The 24,003-nt window shown below is 40.5% G+C and overlaps 1 protein-coding gene across 9 annotated transcripts in view; it reads right to left on the bottom strand.

The window, feature by feature from the left end:
* Positions 1-24,003, bottom strand: part of Cadps2 (calcium dependent secretion activator 2) — a 558,168-nt gene that overhangs the window by 76,811 nt on the left and 457,354 nt on the right. For all 9 annotated transcript variants that reach the window (XM_085840791.1, XM_029478700.2, XM_085840790.1 and 6 more), the window contains 2 exons: positions 17,047-17,150; positions 6,137-6,293 (listed from right to left, as the gene is read on the bottom strand). In XM_085840791.1, coding sequence (XP_085696917.1) covers positions 6,137-6,293; positions 17,047-17,150 — 261 coding nt within the window. The remainder of the gene's footprint in view (positions 1-6,136; positions 6,294-17,046; positions 17,151-24,003) is intronic.

The raw sequence follows: 24,003 nt of genomic DNA, 5'->3' as shown, positions 1-24,003 counted from the left end.
AAGAGTGGAATATATTTGTAGTTGCTTTATAGACATTCAGTTATCATCTAACTAACATGGTAATTGCTTCATTATGAAAACATTTCTCTTCAACTTTTATACATTTCTCTTCCAAAAGTGTTTCCTCAGATGCCTCTTGAAGTAACTACCCATCTAATTACCTCTAGTTGGGGGAGCAGGTGGGGACACAGAGGCAGCATGGAAGGCAAGCAGAGGCTCAGACATTTTTGGCCAGGAACAGAGCCCAAGCTTGTTTACCTCACCAGCCTTGCTCTGGGAATCCTGGGTGAGGCCAGGAGGGTGGGCGGTTGGGGACAGTTGCTAAAAGCGGGATGCAGCTGGCACTCTTCCCTTGAGGGAAACCACATCTCACCTCCAAGTGTTCTCTGAGCTCCAAAGTGCTCTAATCATTGCTAACTGCTGGAGAAAACACACACCTCAGACGCCATGTCTTTTTCCTTTTTTCCTCCTTGAAAGAGAAACTGGATTTGAGGTCTTGGCCCCCTTTCTCCACTAATTTCCTCGTGGAACTCTTGATACTAATTTCCCCTGGAAATCTTGTCACAGATGCTAAGCTAACCTCTTGTTTTATCTAACCCTCTGTATTTGATAACCATCACTGTCCTTTTGTCCTGATAACTCGGTGCCCTGTAAACATTTTCTGAGTTAAAATCAAAAGCTTGGGGAATCATTGAAAGTATACTATTGCTGCATGAATGTTCTCAGAATATGCTTTGTGATGTCGCCCCACCCCCATCTCCATCCCTCATTCCCTGTGGGCAAAGCCCTACTCAGGTTCACTGCCTTCACCAGCCCCAGTTTCCTCAGCAGGAAAACCAAGAGTCTTTACTTAGGATCCCCGCTACAGGTCAAAAGATAAACAGTTCATGAGGATTTTGATGCAAAGTGATGGTAAATAACTTATGAGGACACCCGAAGCAGCAAGTACAAGCTGTCCACCTATGAAGGATGATTACTCATCGGTATCTCATTTTTGAATGAAATTAGTCATTTTAAATATGGGAAAAGAAAATGTGAGATTAATCACATATTAGTAATGCTTCAGGATCATTGAAAATCCTCTGCAATTAGCAGTGTGCCGTCTGCGGCACACACCTCCCCCCATACACAATCATCTTTAGAAGGGAGCACCCTTATTCAGCAAATTACCTCCCACCCAAGATTAACCACTCAGAGCTCTCTGTTGTTAGTGTTCCTGGATAGTTTAGGTTGTAGTTAATTGGGATTTGGACAATAACTCTAATTGGGTCAATATGGGAAAAATTGCAACAGCATGCCTGTTATGTAAATCTCCCTTTCAAGGGGGACAAAAGGAAAGACAAGGATTTCCTGTACATTTCAAACTGGAATAGTCTGAGGGCCATTTAGGTTGACAATAAATATTTAAACAGATTTCACCAAATTGCTATCGAGGGATATAATAATAATAATAAAAAACCCCACATGATTATTTTACAATTGTCTTCATTACCATCAAAAGGGACAGTAATAGCTAGGAAGAAAGTATGTTTTGTCGACTGCTGAGAAATTATTTAGTGGCCTTGCTTGTGAAACAAAACTTGTGAGTTTGGGGTGAAAGTTACTCCTTCTCCCCTAATTCCCCAGGCTGCACCAATCTCCCAGCACCAAAAGGAAATTATGGCACAGGGGAGCTTTTTATTCACATCACTACACGAAGAAGCTATTTTTCTCAGAAATAATTGATGTTTTCTATAAATCTGTTAATCACTGCAAAATCCAAGCCAAGATAAAGATACCCTCAGTTTTGAAAGTGCCCCAAAGAGGTCTCTAATAAATGCTTCTTTATTGATCTAGGACTGCATAATAAAATAAGCACAAAAATAGTGTTCATATACAACAAACAGCAGTTAATATGAAGGAAATACTATAAAATAGGAGTCGAATATGAAACCACCATGAACTATTTTTGGTTCTACCTGAAAAATTAAAATCTTGTGGTTCTCTTGGGTCTTAAGTTAGTTCAGTAGTTAAAAGCATTTATTGTTCTACAGAGCACCCATATTTGGTTCTCAGGACCCACAACTGCCTATGACTCTAATATTAGATCTGATGCCCTCTTCTGATCTCTGTTGGCTCATGCATACATGTGGTATACATACACATAACATACATGTACATATATATACACACACATGTACATGTAAAAAATTGTGGTTTTCCCAGGCCCAAAAATACATACATAGTATGTACTCACTGATAAGTGGATATTAACAAAAAAGTACAGAAAATCCATGACATAATTCACAGATCATACAAAGCTTAAGAAGAAGGAAGGATACTTCAATCCCACTTAGAAGGGAAGAACAAAATAATCATGGGAGGCAGAGGGAAGGAGGGACCTGGGTGGGAGAGGAGAGGAGGAAGAACAAAAGGGGGGCGGGATCATTTATTGCGGTACGGAGAGAAGACCAGAGGGCCAGAAGAATGAACAAAAATATGCAGCAATATGGGGTGGGGTGGGGGGAACTTCTAGAAAGGCTCAGATACCAGGGATATGAGAGGCTCCCAGGATCTAATGAGGATGACATTAGATAAAAATGCCCAAAAAAGTGGGGAAATGGAACCTGAAGAGACCACTCCCAATAGATAGAGATGGCTTTCCAGTTGAAGAATGGGGCCACCAACCCATCTTAAAACTTTTGACCTAGAATTGTTCCCATTTAAAGGAAATGCAGGGACAAAAATGGAGCAGAGGCTGAAGGAAAGGCCATCCTGAGATTGCCCCAACTTGGGATCCATCCCCCGTGCAGGCACCAATCCCTGACACTATTGCTGATGTCACGTTGTGCTTGACAGGAGCCTGCTATGGCTGTCCTCTGAGAGGCTCTACCAGCACCTAACTGAGACAGATGCAATACTTACAGTCAACTATTAGACTGAGCCCGAGGACTCCTATCGAAGAGTTAGGGGCAGGCCTGAAGGAGCTGAATTGCAACCCCATAGGAAGAACAACAGTATCAACTAACTTGACCCCTCAGAACTCCCAGGAACCAAGCTACCAACCAGAGAGCATACATGGGCTGGTCTGTGACCCCTGTTACATACATAGCAGAGGACTGCCTGTCTGGCCTCAGTAGGAGGGGATTCAGTTGGTCCTCTGGAGGCTTGATGCCCCAGGAAAGGGCAATGCTTGAGGTGGGAGTGGGTAGGTGATTTGGGGAGAACTCTCTTAGAGGCAAAGTGGAGAGGGAATAGGGTGAGGAGCTCATGGAGGTGGGACTGAGAAGAGGGATAACATTTGAAATGTAACTAATAATTAATAAAAAATTATGGTTCTCTATTTCACAAATTTAAAATTGAAAATAAAGAAATATTTCTTAAAGATAAATATTAAACAATATTAAAACATTAATGTGCTTGTGAGAACGCAAGAAAAATTTCAAGAAGTCTGCAAAGTATTTTATTTCCTATATGAAAAAGCCTAGTAGTTTGTGTACCTTAAATATGATTTATCATCTTTACTGTTTGAATATGAACATTAACAAACTCCTCCTTTTGAATAATTTTCAACATAGGTAATACAGTTAGTTCTTTATACATATATGCATGCTTATTAATGTGCAGGTATAGGTTGAAACAGGCTCAATCTCCAGTGTTTCCTCAGGAAATGTCCATATTGCTGCTTGTGACACTGTGACTTACTGGCCAGTGATCCTTGGTGATCCACCCGTTTCCTTCTCTCCAACACTGGGATTACTGAGCATAACACCATGTCTGGTTTTCCCATGCTGGTATTGGGCTTGAACTCAGTTCCTCGTCTTATAAAATCTTGATTATTCTTGTGCTTTTGTTCAAACGGAGGAAGGCATTTAAAAAAGATGTCTGTACATGTTTACCCCTTAGTTAGTACATGTGCTTATTACTATGTTATATGTATCTTAAGTCAATGTTAAGAAAAAGACATGCATTTTGTCAGCAGAATGGGAATAAAGAGAGACAACCAAGACAAGAAGGGCATTCAGAGCCTTCTCTCTGGTGGGAAGGATTAGAAATGGCCTTTCTGAATTGGCTGTGGCTGACATGCAGAATGAATGATTCAATGTGGACAATAAAATATATTGGGCTCTCCTGAGCGAAGGCATTGTGGTTGAATCTGAACTAGGAATTGTCCTTCAGTTCTCCAGCTTCATAACATACAGTATTTGGAGATGATATGAACCTGGCTAGAGTGGCTAAGACTACAGAAGTACTGAGGACTGGAGTTACAGATGGGAAGCCTACAGTATCCTTGATATCCACTTAGCATCTATTACACGTGTCTTCACTCTGTTTATCCTCACCATGAATGACACTGTAAATGTAATTACCATGATGCTGTAAGAGTAATTACCATTCTCTATCTGTGAGTAAAGATCTTTTAGCTCAGAGAGGTTAAACTACTGTCAAAGGTCAAGTGGCAGAGATGGACTGTGTGTGGAACTGAAGCCCATGCTGGTAAGTACTGTAACCTGATGCCTTTCTTACTAGAATAGGTGTTCTCAGTCTGGCTCAGATCTGAAATCTGGGATGGACCTGGGGTGTACAGCATCACACATCCATTTCTACATGAATTTCGTTTCCAGTTTAAGAGGTTGACTCAAAGAGATAATAATCAAAGAGATAGCTATCCAGTTCTAGCAATGAACAAACCAAATTTTTTTAAAAAAAATTAAAACTGCAATTGTAGAGACATAGATTTTAATTTTAAAATTAAAAGAATGTAATAGTGCTGTTTAAAAGTTTTGAAGATATAGGAAGTTAACTGTAATCAGCTTCCAAACGCTGACTCCATTGCATACACTAGCAAGATTTTGCTGAAAGGACCCAGATATAGCTGTCTCTTGTGAGACTATGCTGGGGCCTACCAAACACAGAAGTGGATGCTCACAGTCAGCTAGTGGATGGATCACAGGGCTCCCAATGGAGGAGCTAGAGAAAGTACCCAAGGAGCTAAAGGGATCTGCAACCCTATAGGTGGAACAACATTATGAACTAACCAGTACCCCAGAGCTCTTGACTCTAGCTGCATATGTATGAAAAGATGGCCTAGTCGGTCATCACTGGAAAGAGAGGCCCATTGGACACACAAACTTTATATGCCCCAGTACAGGGGAACGCCAGGGCCAAAAAAGTGGGAATGGGTGGGTAGGGAAGTGGGGGGGGAGGGTATGGGGGACTTTTGGGATAGCATTGGAAATGTAATTGAGGAAAATACGTAATAAAAAATATTAAAAAATTAAAAAAAATAAAGTATAGACAGAGTGAGAACAGCCTTTGGTAAGAGGAGTATGGAGTCTGAGTGACTCCGGTGACAGGATGACCAGAGTTCTGAGGACCATGCTTTAAAGCTCCATGGGATCAGGCCTGCTCAGACAGGTGAAAGGCCTGTTGCCTGAGGAAGATTTAAATGATCTGGCCTAATAGAAAGCTCAGGAAAGAAGATTCCTGCCATGACCGGACTCCAGGAGGCGTGGGGTATCACAGTAAGAACCATACACAGTAGGAGGTTAGTGACCTCACCGCCACCCAGAGTGTAAGAGCTGGCAAGCAAACTGAGTCTAGGGAAAATGAGAGAGCCTATCGCCATGTTTTCCCTGATGCTAGACTGACCACTAGGATAACAGTGAAAGTTGTTATTATGCTGGTAAGCAGTCTCAGTCGAGGACCCTTGCTTCCTCTCTGATTTCTGAATATGAACGAACAAGTCATACATGCCGCAGCATTTTACTATCCCCCGAGGAGATAGATCCATTCTCAGGAGAATGTCTCAATCACAGTGCATGTTGAAAGGGAGCCTTGACACATAGAGCATCTCTTAGAGATGGATGCAGTCTCAGGGATTCTGCCAATGCCAGTCGTCGTAGGTTTTCTGATCCTTAGGGTACAATGAAAAAGTTGTCTACTCTGTGTAGCGGCTGTTCTGCAGTTCAGTGACTGATAGGAGGAATCATCTGCCACAGACTATGACATCATAGACTCAGAGAAGCTCAGGCAGCTCTCTCGATCCCCATTCTGACTCTTAGTGAGATCAAGCTTGGGCTAAATACATGTGTATCTATGATGGCATCCACCCATCCCTTGGCATTTCATGTAGGAAGGAAACATAAGTACTCACTGTCATTTCTGAGGAAATTATTAAGCAGCTGGAAAAGGGGAAAGCTATCCCAGGAGTCTTGAGGTTGGGCCTCCAGCGCCGTATCCATGTCTACTGTGAATAAAGCCCAAAACTTCTCTGCATGCTCGGCCAACAAGTCTGGCCACCAGGCAAATGCCTGCAGGAAGTAAAGGAGAGATGGGTGACTTGTTAGAAGCATGGACAAACACTATGCTCCCGAAAACATGTGCAGCATGCCTCAGTGTCACAAAGAAGTATGATAGATAAAATATAAAACTTTTAAGGTAAGGAATGTTATGGGTATTACAATATACGATAACAAATTTGCCATTGATGAATGAAACTTAAAATAGGCATTTATTTCTTTAGAAGCCATAGACATAAACTATAGGAAAATGTATACTATAAAAACAAAAGGAAAATTCTTGTATATATTAAAAATTATACACAACTAATGTGAATATCTCCTTTTTAATGAATACGATACTAACATATTTGGCATCATACTGTAGGATGACTTCCTTCATTTTTTTTTTTTAATGATAGCGTGGCATTCTACTATGAGAATACACTGTCTTCTAAAACCACTGCCCCTTTAAGAAGACTTCCCCCCAATTTTTCAGATACCCAAGGACAGTGTGGGAAGAGCGTTACAAATAAATCCTGGATTTATCTTGTTTCACTTATCCTGATTGCTTTATTACAGTTTGGAGATGAAGTGTCTCGAGACAACAAGCGACACGCGTTGGGAGCTTAGTGTTAAGCTGCTATTTTGGGAAGTTCTAGAAACTTCAGGTGGTAGGAAGTAGCTTGCCTCTCTGTCTGGCTTCCAGTTTGAACTGCTGTGCCTTCTACACCTCCCTTCTCTTGCATTCTTCCTGCCTGCTACTGAGGAAAAGTGAGTGTTCAGACTTCCTTAGGGAGGGATAAAGGGCGTTTCAGAGTCTTCATACATTGCAAACTGCTCTCTAGGGACAGGTTTACTCCTGTCCACTCACCAAACAGCCACCAGTCATTGTTTTACTGTTTAAGAACATAAATAGATCATAGTCTTGCCCAACTTAAAGGCCCACTTCATCTAACCAGCATACAACAAAATCTGAAAGCCTTATCATCTAGCTGGCAAAGCCCCATGGCCTCCATGTTCCAGGTCTGAGCCTTACTTCCCTAGAGAGGACATCTGGACTGCCCGTGTGAAATAGGCCCCTGGACAGTTCCCTGAGACGGAATGGCTTTACTTCATGGGACACAGTGCTGCTTACGTGAGTACATGCCTGGTTCTCAGACTGTGAACACTGTTAAAGACAGCGTTCGCCTGGTCTGTTCTTCATTTTGTACTTGGTCAGGGCTGTTATGACTGGTAATGAAAATAATCACTTTAAAACAATTACGCTTCTTGGGACTGGAGAGATGTCTCAGCAGTTAAGAGCACTGACTGTTCTTCCAGAGGTCCTGAGTTCAATTTTCAGCAGCCACATGGTGGTTCACAACCATCTACAATGGGATCTGATGCCCTCTTCTGGTGTGTCTGAAGACAGCTACAGTGTACTCATTTATATGTATGTATGTATATATATATACATACACACACATACACACACATATATATATATGTACACACACACGCACACATATATAGGACCATGTGAAACACACATATATGTATATATATATATATACATATATAATACATACATATATATACACATATATAATAAATAATTTTAAAAAGGTAAAAAAATTATGCTCCTTTAGGAAGAGAAAAATAATACTCTGCTTTTAGACAGTTCTCAAAAAATAATAGGGGATGCTTCTGTTCTCAGTTTTGTTTTACTTTGCCTATCTATGATTATAAGTAATCTTAAATAAGTTTTCATACACTTATGGAGAATTTTAAAATCATTTTGTGTGTGTGTGTGTCTGTGTGTTATCTTTTAAGTCTTGCCCTTATTTGTCTACTGAGTCCCAGTTGCTATCAAAATCTTGTTCCTGTGTGTGTGGTGGACATGTGTGGATATGCACGTATAGGCCTATAGGTTTCTTTGATCCCTCTCTACCATATGTGTTGAGGCAGGGTCTCCCACTTGGACCTAGAGCTCTCCCGTATGGCTAGCTACTTCCCAGGGTTGCTCTTGGGGATCCCTGCCTCTGTTTCTAGAGAGCTGGGATTGCAGGGGTCTGCCAAACTTGCCTGTTGTTTCTGTGGCTCTGGGAATCTCTACTCAGGTCCCACGCTTGTGTAGCAAGTCTCTTACCCACTGAGGCATCTCTGGGGCCCAATATCATCATTTTTAAGCCAATCTAAAACATGGCAATTTCTCTGATGCATTTTTATTATTCTCCCTGTTAAGACTATTTATTTAGAATTTTAAATCCTGCAGCCTGCGAATCACCCACTTAGTTTCTGAACTGTATTTATTTAAGTATGTATTAGGTTTGATCAGGAAACGATGAGTGACAAAGCTGAAAGACGGGGTTGCAAAATTCTGAAATATGATTTTAAATCTTTTGTAGTAAAAATGGCTTTAAAATCATAGGCGTCAGAAAAAGCATGTTAAGAAAAGTCACCATGTAGCAAATTAGCATCAAGTAAACAAACAAAAGCTGAATTATACTAGAAAATGTTATATAAATAGACTTAAGAGTGATAGGCAATTTAATGTTTTCCTCAATATTGTGATACATACATAAGTAAGGAATTTGTTCAGGCATGTTTTACTGCATAACTGCATAAATCCAGCAGAGTATCACATGCAGTGATTACCTCTGAGATTTGCTGAATATATATTATATATACCTACTCTAACAATATATAATAATATATAAAATCATCTAATAACATAACTTACTGATACTAATAAATAGTAAATAAATAATATATAATAGTAGTACTTATTGACTTATTTTATATCTCTTGTTCTTGCCCTTTGAAGTTAGATTTGTGACAATGTAAGTAGAACCTGAGATTCCTCACTGAGCAGAGCAGAGTAGAAATGCTAGTCAGAATTCGGTCCTGTTAAGAGACACGCTCGAAGAATCTCACTTCCTGTTCACAGCCAATACCTTCATAGAAGGCTAAAATTAAGAACCTAGCAGCTGTGTTAGCTCTGCATTGTTTCAGTACTCTCAGACAAATTCTGAAAGCTCATTTTAAAGCTAACTTGGAAAAGAGAGCCAGGCTGGAAATGAAAAATAATGGGATATATATATATATATACATATATATATATATACATACATACACACACATATACATATATATACATATATATGTATATATATTTATGCTTTTCCTACTGACTATAAAACTTCATTATGTTTTAAAGAGGTATTGTTTATGCCTTGAATTGTAATTTGGATTAAGTCTGTCTTGTGAATGTAAGTCAAGATGTGGTGTACATCTCACTGATGACTTGAGAAAGTACTGAGCAACCAGTCTTTTAATTAATTAACTAATTAAGTTTATATGTATGTTTGTGTCTGGGTAAGTACATGATATGAGTATGGTACATACTCATAGTGGTTTTATAGTGCCCAGAAAAAAAAAATAGAACATTAGATCTCCTGTAGCTGGGCTTATAGGCTGTTGTGAGATACTTAACATGGATGCTGGGAGTTAAAATGTGGTTCTCTGGAGGAGCAGGGAGGCTTCAAACCACTGAGCCAACTCCTCTACCACTAGCTGAAGATCTAAGCAAAAGTGGGAGTTTCTTTCAAACACAGGATCAGCCTCACCACCTGTCCTTCCTTTCTCTTGCCCTTCCTATTAGAGGTAGTTGTTCTGACTGGACTGGAGGGGAAGAAAATAGACTGTACTGTTTCCCTCCAGGGTTCCACCTCATGGAGGTATCAGATGCTCAATAGGAGAGTCTCACTGGGTGGGAGGAAACCTCTCTTAGAAAAGCATCTATTGGTAAAACACCTATGAGATGTCACAAGAACAATTCTAAATCTGTCTTGGCTCTAATGCTAAGTCATGTTTTACTGTAAATGATCTGATGGAGGCAGAAGGTAATAGCTTATCACTATGCTTAAGAGGAACATATAAATCAGCTTTGAATGATAACTATAATATATGTGACAGGCTGATAATACTTTGAAAGCTTTGTCACTTTTACTTTAAGCAGTTGAAAAAAATTTTTTTCCTTCTTCTTTTAGACAACTTATCTCTGTGTATCTCTGGCTATCCTGGAACTCATTCTGTAGAACATGTTGGTTGGCCTAGAACTTAAGTCTGTTTGTCTCTGCCTCCTAAGTGCTGGGATAAAAGGATTGCACCACCACCATTGGTTTGGCATCAAAGTTGTTTAAAATGGAGGGAGCTAAGCATGAACCCTGAACCTGGAAGTAAAGCATCGAGCTTCTGAACTTAGAGGCAAAACTAGAGTAGTCAGAAGCACATCACTTCTCTGCCTGGATTTCTACTTGTAGCCTATAAATCAATAAAAACAATATCTCCTCTAGCCTCTGGGTTATTGTGAAAATAAACCAACATGGAAGTTTCTTTTTGTACAAATACAAATAAATGTTATTATCTGTAATTACAAAAATACATTGTACATGTACAGATAGTGTACAGATAGTGAGTTAATGTGCTTTAAAAATAATGTCCAAGCTATTCATGGTGACCCATGCCTGTAAATGGGGAGGCTGAAGTGGGAGAATCTGAGTTTAAGGCCAGTGTGGGTTACAGAGTGAGAACCTACCTTAAGAACAAACAAGTGAAAATGAAAAACAAAATACCCAATATGAATTTAAAAGGTTTTGTGGGTTAAAGTACTGCTCTAGAAGTTTTATAAGTATTATCTTAATCTCCCAGATTGCTCATTTGGTATAATTATTTTATTTGTAGAACCAGTATGTAAGTGAGAAATGATATCATTTTCTTAAGTAACTATGCAGAGCATATTAGCTGTCCATTGTCATCCATCCATCTGTCCATCCATCCATCCATCCATCCTCCCTTGACTTTGTATATCAGAACACTGTTACTGTACCTTGATTTTTTTCTTGCCATAAACATTTATTATCATATGACTTACCTACATATTTTCTAATTTATCAGAAGTCTAAGAATTTTGATTGCTTTGATCTTTGGAATGCATAATATATAATTTAGTACAAATAAGTAGGATCATTCTACATTGAGCAAAAACAGATAATTTGACTTTGAAATGACTCTTTTATTTCCCAAGATTAGTCTACAATGCTAAAATTTGTGAGTTACTGTAAAAACTCTGGAGACAATTCAATAATTACTGTATTTCTGAACAATATGGAAATCCATATTTTAGTAGCAGTCAGTAGAGTGGGCCATAATATGTTGCCAGCTCCTCATAATTCTTTTAATTCATTATTTTGATAATAATTTTTAATATAGATATAAATCTTAAAATAATTAAAAAGAAGTGAAGATACTTCAGAACATATGTTATTTAAAAATGTTACCTTTGTTCTTATAAGTTTAAAAATTGAATATATACAAGTAAATTTAAACAAAGAGGTAAAAGACCTCTTCAGTGAAATCTGAAACACTGAGGATGAAAATAGAGGAGGACATAACTGGAAAGATGTCCCACGTTTACATATCAGTAGAAATGATGTTAACATGCCCATATCATCCAAAGATAGTGTGGTGGTTTGAATATGCTTGGCCCATGGGAAGTGGCACTGTTAGAAGGTGTGGCCTTGGTGAAACAGGTGTGGGTTTGGAGGAAGTGTGTCACTGTGTAGACAGCCCTTGGAGGGCTCTTATGCTTAAGCTCCACCCAGTGCAGAAGAGATACCCTCTTCTGGCTGCCTTCAGATCAAGATGTAGAATTCTCATCTCCTTCAGGCCATGACTGTCATGACTGCCATATTTCCCACCTTGATGATAATGGACTGAACCTCTGAACTGTAAATCAGCCTCAATTAAGTGTTTTCCTTTATAAGAGTTGCCTTGGTCATGTTGTGTCTTTACAGCAATGGAAAACCAAACTAAGACAGCTGGCTACATATTTAATGCCATGACTCAGAACACCTATGACTTTCTTCATCAAACTATGAAAATGTTTCTAAAGTTCATGTGGAACCACAAAACAGAACAAAACAAACAAACAAACAAACAAAAACACCATTAAAAAACAAAAAACACAAAAACCTCCAAGTAGCCAAAGCAAGTGCAAACAAGAAGGACAAAGCATGGGATATTTTACTGCTTGAGTTCAAAGTAGACTAAGTCATAGTAATTAAAGCAGCATGGCATGGGCCTGAAAAAGAGACAAAGGGGTAAGTGAGAGGGCTCAGCAGGTAAAGGAGCTCGCAGCCAGCTCTGATGACCTGAGTTCCTGTAACACAAATGGTGGAAGGAGAGAAACAACTCCTGTCAGCCCATCCTCTGGTCTCTGCTTATGCACACCAGCATGCGCACACATAGAATAATAAATAAATAAATGGCCATGTATCAATGGAACAGATCAGATTACTTAGAAGAAAACTTGCACTCAGAGTCCACTGATTTCCAACAAAGGGTACTAAAAACATATATTGGAAAAAAAACTTAAAAAATAAATGGAACTGAAAAAGCTAGATATGCACATGAAGCTAGAGTCCCATGCTCTCATCAGCTATGGAAACCAGCTCAAAGTGGATTAAACACAAAGATAGAAAAGCAGCCACGCCAAAGCTATGTAGACACTAGAAGAAAACAGAAGAAGCAGAGTCAGATGTTAGAATAGGGAAATGTTCAGGGGAGGTCTTGAAGATCACAGGAAGCGAAAGCAAAACAGACAAACAGAATTCTATCACATAAAAGATTGAATGTTCAGCAAAGCAACAGTTCACAGAGTGAAGGGATAACTCAAGGGTATGAGGAAATAAAATATGTGGATGCTGTGTATCCGTGAGGGGGTTCATACCAAAATATAAAATTCCCCCAAATCCTTAGGAAACTATAACAAACAAACAAACAACAACAAACCATAAAACCCAAACAAAAACTGGAAACAATGGCCAAAGCAATATCGAGCAAACCCTACCAAAGCAAAAAGCATTATACTACCTGAAAAAATACTGTCAGAACTATAGCAATGAAAATGATGTAGGTGGCTAGAGATGCCTAGCTAATGTGCATGAAGCCCTGGGTTCTGTTGCCACCACTACTACTACTACTACTACTACTACTAATAATAATAATGATAATAAAATAAAAAAGAGAAAAGAAAAAAATGGTATTGTGGTCTGTGCTTGTAAATCCCAAAGTAGGGAGGTGGAGACAGGAGGATTAAGATTATCTCTATCTATATAACAAATTAGGAGCCTAAATTCAAAACCTGGAACATTCACATTAATGCAAAAAGTAATTGTGTGGTGGTGTACACAAGCAAGCAAGAAGCTGAAGGAAATAAAACAGGAGGGATTATGGGTTTAAGGCCAGACAGTACTCTATTCTTTTTTTACAGTCCAGTCATCATTCCCCCTTCTGTTCTGCCTTCAGACAGTCCTGAGTGAGGTATCTCAGACCCAAAAGGATATGCAAGATATGCATGGTATGTACACACAAATAAGTGGATATTAGCCCCCCCTAAAAGTACAGAATACCCAGGATACAATCCACAAAACTCAAGAAGATTAACAAGCCAAAGGGCTCAAATGAGGATGCCTCAATCCCACTTGGGAGTGAGAAGAAAGCAGAGGGCAGAGGGAAGGATGTTGGTGGGAGAGGAAAAAAGGAGGGAAGCCCTGAAGGCCAGCAGAATGAATGGAAATATGCAACCTCAGGAGGTGGGAGGTGGAGGGACCCTCTAGAATGACCAGAGACCTGGACTATGGAAGACTCAGGACTCAAAGGGAGAGGGACCTTAGATGAAGTAAGTGCCCTGCAGTGGGGAGAGGGAACTTGCAGAGTCCACAAATAGTAGAAAGGCAGGGCATCGAGTGGAGGGATGGGGTTGCCATCCCACAGTCAAAAACTCTGACCCAGAATTGTTCCTGTACTCTCACTCTTTCCTGGACATAGTAGAGTATGCCTGGAATCTGGAGACTGGGCAAACTGGTCATGTCCTTGTGGCCAATCATAGCAAGACCTCATCTCCAAAAAACCTGAAAATGTGTAACAACAACAACAACTACCAATAACCCAAATCAAAACCAATAAGAAAGGGTAGATTGGAAGCTCCGCTATTAAGTGTGTGCTTGCTGCCCAAGTATGCATAACTAAGACTGCCTTGCTAGCTTCACATAAAAAGCCAAGGGCAATGCTCTGTGCCTGCCAATTGGGAAGCAGAAACACGCAACTTTGTCATTCATCCCACTTACCCCAAATCTGTGAGCTCCAGATTCAGTGGGAGACCTTGTTTCAAAGAACAAGATGAGGAGTGACTGAGGAAGACAGATACCTGATTTCAACCTCTGATCTGCACACACACGCACACATCTGCATGTGTAGCGGATTAGAACTTGTAGTTTGCCTGGGAGGCATTTCCCACTGGTCAGAGGGAATGGCTTTTGGATGAAGAACTGCTAGATTCGTTGGTTTGAAATCTCTGATCCAGCACAGCCTGCTCCCTGAAATGTTTGAGAGAGTCTTAAAAGATTTTGCTGAAAAAGAGCTAAAATCGGCTTTCTAGGGAGAAAAGCCAGGAGAGGTCAAGAGGCCTCCAGAGGAGGAGGGACTGCCTTACAATCAAGTTCCTGACAAGGAGGTGAATGGCTGGACACCTGCTTAACGGAGGAACTGTGCAAGAGGGAAACAGCCACTTAGTCCCGTTGAGTGCACTGGGACAGAGGAGGGAGGCAGAGTGAAAGGGAGAGTGGGAGCCCGAGCCACCTGGAGGTCGCCTCCAGGCAAATACATTAACCTCCTCAGAGGAGCTGAAGAGCAGAGGGAGCCTAGGTGCAGTCTGGAAATGAAACTGGCCGGAGCATCCAGCAAAACGAATCTCCGTGTAGAGTGCCCTCCACTAACACACTCTGGAAATGACTTTGAAATTACATCAGTTCACTCTCCAGTACTGCTCAGAAGGAAGATCTAATGGAAAGGAGAAAATAAAAAGATTTTAAAAATTAATTGCAAGACAAAACAAAAAAGCCAAAATTTCCAATTCCTTGCCTGGTGTTTTGCTTGGGATGGAAGACATTAATTATGCATGTGACTTCTAACTAAACACAGTCGCCTAATGGAGTAGCAAAGGCTACAGAGGAAAGTCTTGAATTCCAGGGAAAACCTCAGTTGACTTCAAAATGACAACCATCAGAGCGGGTCCTGCTTCACAGTCACATTAGAGCGCTGTCTTATGCAAAGAAAAAGAGGAAACAGGTTTACTCACCTCTCTTCCCTGAGGGATTCCAAAAATTTGGAGCGTAAGCAGAACAGAAAAAATGGCACCGTGTTACAGAGTATTTGTAAAGAAGCCACCAGAATAGTTCCAATTGCACTGCAGCAGAGAGCACAGTGGTGTTTCTGTGCTGTGTTTCAGGGAAGTCAATTGTAGGTTACAGATTAAAAAACAAACAGCATCTATACGATAATTATACTTTTAGCAAGTATTTTTTCAGTGACTACATTGACTGTATTACAAACACTACATTTTAGTTTCCACAAAATACATGGGAACATTAGCTGTACCTGTTCGGTGGCAGCACATTCTGAAATAGGATACTTGGTCAGATTAAAAGCAATTTAGAAGGGCCTTAGACTCTGATGATAAACTCTTTCAGAGCAAGACAAAGACGACGACGAAACACACCTATATTTTTATCATATGATATTTTCTTTGTAGCATGGCCGTGATTCTAGCCCAGAAAACATCCTCCTGGGAATTCATTTCAAATTATTGAAGCAGCTGTTTCTTCAGTTTAAAATAAAATATCCATAACAAGTTCACACATGACAGATGCAAGCTAAAAACTAGATTCCACAGTGTGAGCTAAAAGCAGATGTTTTGAATGATCATATTTATAACCAGATACAATAAATCTTAGTTATCTATAGTAAGGCTTCATGAACACTTTTTTTCCCCAAGAATTTGCTTAAATATAGGTCCTGCAGTTTCTCATATTTTACTGAGAACTAGATTCCATTAAACATAAATATTCTATAAATTCACATGTATTTGGTCTGTTTTTTTTCAACTTGTTTCATCTGCTTCCTCAAAACTAAAAGCACAGTGAGGACACCAACATTTATGGTGTTTATTTAAGTCTACATATCTCCTCCATTCAGCTCAAAACCAGGAAATTCTCTCTGTACTCACAACTGCCGAGTAGAGAGTTTTAAGTCTTAGGAGATCAAGACAGTGAGACCACTGCGGGTCTATAGAAAATGTTAATATGTAGTAGGATGTAAAGACATTGGCTGGTAATGGGGCTCTGATAATGCCTGGGTTCCCTCCAAGCATGACAAAACAAAAACAAAAACAAAACAAAAACAAAAAAACCCAGAGATTTAATGAAAACATATAGAAAATGCGATGCAAAAAGGAAGATATCAGTCAGTTACAAAATCATGAATGTTTTTGATTAATGTTCACTGTCCCACATTTTCAAACAAAATGATCATATCATAGGACAAAAAACTCCCAACTTGTTTAGCATCCCAACATGGGTGTGCTCCATCTTTGGTATCTATTGCTAATATAACTTGGGGACATAGCTCCCAAGCTTTCTCATGTCCTTACTATGTGATTGTTGTCAAAAACAGATACAACAATCTCTCTCTCTCTCTCTCTCTCTCTCTCTCTCTCTCTCTCTCACACACACACACACACACACACACACACACACACACACAGAGCTTTCCAGGATAGGTTTATGTTTGGCCAGCTACATACTGAGACTCCTGTCCAACTCCTGTCGGGCTATCTTTCACTGCTACCCCGTCCATGGCAAAGCCCTTGGGAGAACCTTATGCTGTGGCTAGAGGTCATCACCTCAGCATGATGCTCCTCATTTTGCTGTAGGACTTCTATGCAGAGCTCTGCAAGATGAAGAACCTCTTCCAGCTTCCTGGCAGGAGTTGCCTGGTTCATGGTCTCTGTTTAAAAAAATAAAATCATAATGTTACCTTGAAAATACAAAGCCAGACATGTCCTAAGATGTAATGACGATCAGAGTATTGAAATGGCACAAGGAAGCACACTTTTGAGAGCTAAGGGATGCACGGAACACAATTGAGTACATTGTCTTTAAAAAGCCAGTTCACCAGATTGCAGAAAATATTTCACCCACAAAGCAATCACAGATCTGCAAGTGCTTTGCCATTTAGCACACAAGAACTAACAGGTGCAACAGCACATTAGATGCTCAACTTCTGCAACAAACAAGTTACAATTCTGCTCAAGGTCAGAAACACAAAGAGAGCAGACAGCACTGTCTTTTCCCTCCCTCTACATTGTATTATCAATACAATGCAGTTCTCACCGGATGAGTCATTCCTGGCATTAGCAAACCCCAGGTTTTTTGTTGCTATTTGAATTCTCAGTTCATGTTGATCTCAAATCCCGAGGAGTACAAAGTCACCTAAAACAACTCTGACAACAGGCAATTAACTGGTTTTCTCTCCTGTGTGCCTGCTGTCATCTCAGTCTACTACCAAACTCGGTGGTTGAGGGGGGTGGAGGAGCAGGTTAGGGAAGGGCGGACACCTTCTTCGAATTTGAAGGTATCCTTAGCATTCAGCTAAATTGGTGTAAAGGGACAGAACACAACAAGGTGAAGTGCAGCTTCCAGAAATTCAGTAAGAGAAGGCAGAATAGTCTATTTCAAAGACTCCAACAGACTGGCAGAAATCAGGTGCCCTATGCGACACAACTCTCTTAAAACAAATTCTTGTACAACGTAGAGTCATTTTCTTTTATCTGTCAGGAACAACAGGGAACAGATATTCTCCACTATGGGAAGTAAAGGGGACGAAGTAAGAATATCAGGGTGACAATTGCAGCGGGTGGTTCTGTTCGAGTTTTGACATGGGTTCTCCTTAAATAGCCCAGAATGGCCTGGGACTCCTGTATAATCCAGGCTAGCCTCAAACTTAGGATCTTCTTGTTCTCTCAGGTACTGGGATCACAGACACAACCCAGTATGCCTTCCAAACAAATATATCTGTCATTGACTTTCTGGTCTTTTTTTCTTCTCTTCATTTCTCCCTTCTAGGCTAATATGTCCTTATCTCAAACGATTCAACATCCCAGATCACAACAGAAGGGATGTTTGGACAACTATCAGTTCATCCACCTGTTTCAAGATCATTCTGAAATTCTTCAACAGAGGTGAAGCAAGGTAGCTCACGACTCAGCGTGGCAGCCCATTTCATGTGGAGGCGCTTCAATCTATTTAGTGAGGATAACGGGAACCTTCAAAGTTCTGAAAACAAACATGCATGCTGTATAAAGAGAGGAGAGAGAGACGTAAAGGAAGCATGGTCACCGGGGAATAGCATATGACCTGTGTAGGAGAACTTTAGGGCAGACAAGGTTTGTGAGAGGAGGTTTGGGGACGATTTATACAGGTGACAGTTCTTGGAGAAGTCAGGCACAGCCAAGCACGAGCTTCTGAAGTATCATTTGTAAGCCATTTTAAAAATATCTATAACTCTCAGGGTTAGAGAGATGAAATGAAAACATCTAAAAAGCGATGAAGGTAAGGCTTGGGCCTTGTGTGTTCTTTACCTAAGACTGGATGAATCTATCAAGAGAGCCAATGCAGTATGCCCTAGGACCTCAGAAGAGATTGTAATGTATGCAGCAGTGTGTTCATCAAGGTGTGGAACAGAGATTCTGTGGAGCCTGAATGAAAGGTGGACTCTTGGAAGATGATAGCCGATTGAAAAGAAGACACAAGCGACCATGTCATTAATTAAAGTCCTGCTATGTCAACAAGATGCTAAGAATCACGGATCCTATGATCTTTAAGCTTCCCTGTAACTTAGAGAATTTAGAGTGGCTTAAACAATTGGGTTTTAAGACAGGTGTTGTGGGACCATAATGCCTATGGTTCTGGAGGGAAGGTCAACGAAGAAGCTTCAGCCTGGATAATTCAAATGTGAGGATAGTAGGAGTTGGGTTCCCGCCCACCCCCCCCCCCCCCCCGTCTCAACCTGGCACTTTAAAGCTGGCTGACCCACTATAAACCCTACAGTGAATTTATTACCCAGAAAGTTCCTATGCTTCACCCCTTGTTTGACCTTATAAAGTCCCTCTCCACCCCGCCCTGTAAAACCTGAGTGTGCAGACGTAGCATCTTCTAACACCCCTGTCCTGGCCACAGGGGCACAACCACATAAACCTTGTCTGAAAGACCCCTCTCCACAAATAAACGGACTAGTCCCCCCCAGCTGTTTGCCCTGTGTGTTCTTTGCTTCCTCCCCGATCGCTGACCTCCAGGTTAAGCTTCCCTCCTCCCAGCCAAGTTCTGTGTTCAGTGGGCCTGGCCTTAGACCCTAAGTGGCAGCAGGCTCCTTTAATCTCAACACTTGGGAGGCAAAGGCAGGTGGGTCTCTGAGATCAAAGCCAGTCTGGTATACAGAGTGAGTTCCAGGAAACTTTGGGTTTTATGTTTTGAAATGTATATTTTACATATATGTATGTGTCTATATGTGTGTGTGTGTGTATACATACACACATATAAAATGTAGATTTAAAAACGATTAATAAGTACAATCTTCCCCCCAGAGCTCCTAGGGACTAAACCACCAACCAATGAGAACCCATGGCGCCAAGTACATATGTAGCAGAGGATGGATGGCCTTATCTGGCATCAGTGGGAGGGGAGGCCCTTGGTCCTGTGTAGGCTCGATGCCCCAGTGTAGGGGAATGCTAGGGTGGTGAGGTGGTAGTGGGTGGGTGTATGGGGGAACACCTCACAGAAGCAGGGGTAGGGGAGATGGGATAGGGGGTTTGTGAAGGGGAAATTGGGGTAACAGTTGAAATGTAAATGAATAAAATTTCCATTAAAAAAAAACCCTTGTATTTCCAACATATTTTAGGATATTGTTTACTGCATCCTTAAAGCCATCCTGAAAACTAAGGAATCAGGACTTCTGCTGTTGGGTTCAGACTAGTTAAGACAATTTCAAGGTCATATAGTTACTTGCTGAGATTTAATTAAACCTTATCAAGTGATCAGTCCTCGACATACAAGCAATACTAAAGAGATCTGGCAGACTGTAAATACAACAACCATAACCACCACCACCACCACCACCACCACCACCACCACCACCACAACACACACACACACACACACACACACACCATTTAAAACTGATGTCATGGTTTTGGTTAGGCATTGTGGAGGACATAAAAGGAGTCGAGGATGAGGGAGAATAGAAACAATGTAGATGCAGGGCTCATGGATGAAGTTCTCAAAGAAATAGAGTAGATAGATAAGTAGATGATAGATAAGCAGATAGGTAGGTGGCTAGACAGACAGACAGACAGATGGACAGAGGATTTTATATATAGAGAGAAAATATATGAGTATTAATTCTTGGATGGTTTCGGAGGTTCCTGCCTTTAATCCCATTGTTTGGGAAGGAGAGGAAGTCTGCTTCTTTTGAATTCCAGGGCAGCCAGCACTGCACACTAACACAATTTCTCAACCACCAACCAATCAACCAATGGACATCAACTAAGAGAATCTTCTGAATCATTTGTCTCCTTTTTTATTTCAAATTCTCTGAGTATTGACTATATTTACATAGTCAATAGTAGCCACCAGTTATGCAATAGAAAAAAAATGAGACAACTAATTGTTATTTATGAGTGAATGTGTTAAAATCAGCTTTTACGTTTGATATTGTTCTAAACAAAAATGTTGAGAGCATCCTGTGTCCCTGGTGGAACTTAAAAACTCTTTAAACATTTTATTCTTCCCAGATAAAGTTTACTGAGAGGAGAGAAACTTTGTCCTTGAACATAATGGCCACTCTTAATACTTTAAATAAGTAGCATTATTTATCAAGCACAATGTGTATACACCCTTGGTTTTCACCCAGTTTTGACTACAGCCAAGAAGCTTAATGTACTCCACAGGTAGAACCTTGTTAGATAACAAGGTTATCGACAGCTCCATTAAAATCTACACTGAATATCTGAAACTAGAGTTCCTCTTTAAGATGTTTGCTTCCAGTATCTTTGTAACAATTCTTCCACATTACAAATGTTGATGTTCTTGAAGCTTTACTTCAATTTGTGAGTTGTTATAATACATTTCAAAGAGCGACATTTAAAACAAATATGCCCAAAGCAGAGAGGGTCCTTTGTGAATTTGGGTGCATTACTCATGGCTGCAATCTTTCCTCATTCTGGAACACTTTTTTTTTTTCCATTTTCTATGATAACCGTCCTTGGCTCCCCAAAGCATATTCTTTTAATTATTCCTCTGTACATTTAAGAAGAGATCCCACTGGGGGAAGATGGGGAGATGGGAAGCTGCAAGCAGACAGACTGACTGCAGTATGCTTTAATTAGGATTTAGAACTTCAAGGAGCCCGTGGACTCCTAGGATATGCTCCCTGGCTGTTTCCCTTGTTGCCATTTCTTGTCAGGGTCCCACGTGGTGGGAGAGGAGTGACATTCATGGTAAAGGTTGCAGGGGCACCTGGGAAAAAGATCAATTAGATCATTTCTCTTTCCCCATATATAATATGTATAATATGTATAATTTGTGATGCTTTTGACATAAAATTTTAAACTATTTAATCAACAAAATGTAAAGAGCCCATGTAAACTTTATGATTTGACCTTATCATAATTGATGAGATTTTTTAAGTGTCTTGAACACACACACACCCCTGTGAGCTATTTGTTCCACACCATTAACTCTTTAGGCTTTTCTGCTGGCTCAGGACATTTCTCCTGGACAACGATGCAGTTGGAAAGTCTACGTTTTTATTTGTTTTCTGACCTCTCTATAGGTGAGTGGCCATGTGCCAGAGCCTAGGACAGTCAGACTCCGGGGACTCTTAAAATTGGCCAATCCTCTTGGGCCTTCTGACCTCAAGAGGGAAGAAGGTGGGAAATTAGATAACTTCTTTCCCATTAATCTAATGGCCCATCCCCCACTTGCCTGACACTGTAGAACTGGTGAGTAGGTTGGATGGTTCTGAAATACAGTCTTTGAAATTGGCACTCTAGAGAAGACAAATATGAAGACTGCCTCACAGAGGTGTGGGAGAATGTGGGAGAAGTTCCTAAGCCTCACATATTTTTGTCATGTGAGACAATTAAGCATAGAGAACAGGGCACCCAGTGATGTGCTCTCTGCAATCTAAATGATGCTACAGTTCTAGGAGTGCTGAGATTCTGATTGCTGGCATCCACAGGTGGATTATCCTCAGCTGTGCCCCACTCCAGCATGCATCAGAGTCCCTGCAGATCTTTCTGAAACACAATGGCCTGGCAGCACCTACACAGTGTCTGATTCGGCTGTCTTGGGAAAGGCCTGAGAATTTGCATTTTGAAATGGTTGCCAAGTAATGATCCTGATGCTGTTCTCTCAGGATCAAAGTGTCTGAACGACTGCCACTCACAAAAGATGGAGTTAGGCACAAAGGCAATCTGTGTGAAGTCTATTTCTTTCCTTGCTTGAAATTAAGCAACACCCGTCCCCATTTTTAAAAATAAATCTTTGCAAGTGTCTCTTTGTGTGTATGAGTGTGGGCAGGAGCATGATATGGCGTGTGGGCAAAGGTCAGAAGAGAGCCTCACCTCTGACCTTATTTGAGGCGTTTTTTTTTTTTTTTTTTTTTTCACTGCTACATATGCCAGGCTACCCAGCCTGTGAGTGTCTGAGCATCTCTAGTCTCTGTTTCCATCTTGTTGTAGGAACACTCGGGTTACATGGGTTCGTCCGACCTGAACTCAATCTCTTTGGCTTACATAGAAAGCATTTTACCTACTGAGCTACCTTCCCAGACCTCAGGGATCTATCTTTATAGAGACCTCATTTAGAACAAAGGTGACTTTTTTCTTGTGGCATATGAATAGTTTGCATTTCTGCTGGGTTATCATAAAAATACCATTCATAACTGGGCAATTCTGTGTATGAATGAAAATAATCTGCAGTGGTATGACCTACCTACAGTTGCTTCGAATCCATAAAAATGCTAATGCCTTAATTGTTTGAAAACAGTAAGCCTGTGGCCTCCTAGTTCCATGCCTCCCTTTGGGACCAGCTCATTTAATGACCCTGTCATTGAAAGCACGGTTCCAATGAATATTGCTTTAGAATTAGTTATGCTAATAACACAGCACTTTATACTAATTCTGCTGTAGTTACTGTCACATTAAATAGTTTATCTGGATTAGCCTTAATGTGAGTAAATTTATATTTAGGCCAACAGCAGATGGTAATGATGCAGGACACTGGTGAGTATGCCTCTGACAGCTAGAGAAGATTTAAAGATAGTGATTTACATAAAACAACAGTATGTGGTGGCCCGTGACTGACAGGTCATAATGTGAGGTCTGCAAATGGAGAAAAGTCATTGATTCTATATGAGACTTTCTTTAGGAGGATTTTTGAGGCAGAGCTACAACCTCCCCTCCACTTAATATCCTTCAAATAGGGGATGAAGAGAAAGCTCAGAGGTCAAGGGCACTTGTTGCTCTTTTGTTGAGGACCTGGGTTCAATTCCCATCACTTCCATGGTGGCCTACAATCATCTGTGACCCCAGTTACAGGGGATCCAACAGGCATGCACTCAGTGCACATATGTGCATACAGGCAATACCTTCATACACATAAAGTAAAATAAATCCAAAATTAAAGGCTGCTGCTGCTGGAATATGACCTCCACTCAGAAACATCTGTTACAAGACGCTATAGTATATGACTTATATATACTTATATATAACTGAGGCTATGTTTTTATTAAGACCACACAT

This window comes from Mus caroli, unplaced genomic scaffold, assembly GCF_978045245.1.
Source record: "Mus caroli unplaced genomic scaffold, Mus_caroli_1 scaffold_7, whole genome shotgun sequence".
NCBI classification, from domain to species: Eukaryota; Metazoa; Chordata; class Mammalia; order Rodentia; family Muridae; genus Mus; species Mus caroli.
The sequence above is the reverse complement of the archived record's forward strand: the minus strand, read 5'-3'. Positions and strand labels throughout refer to the sequence as shown.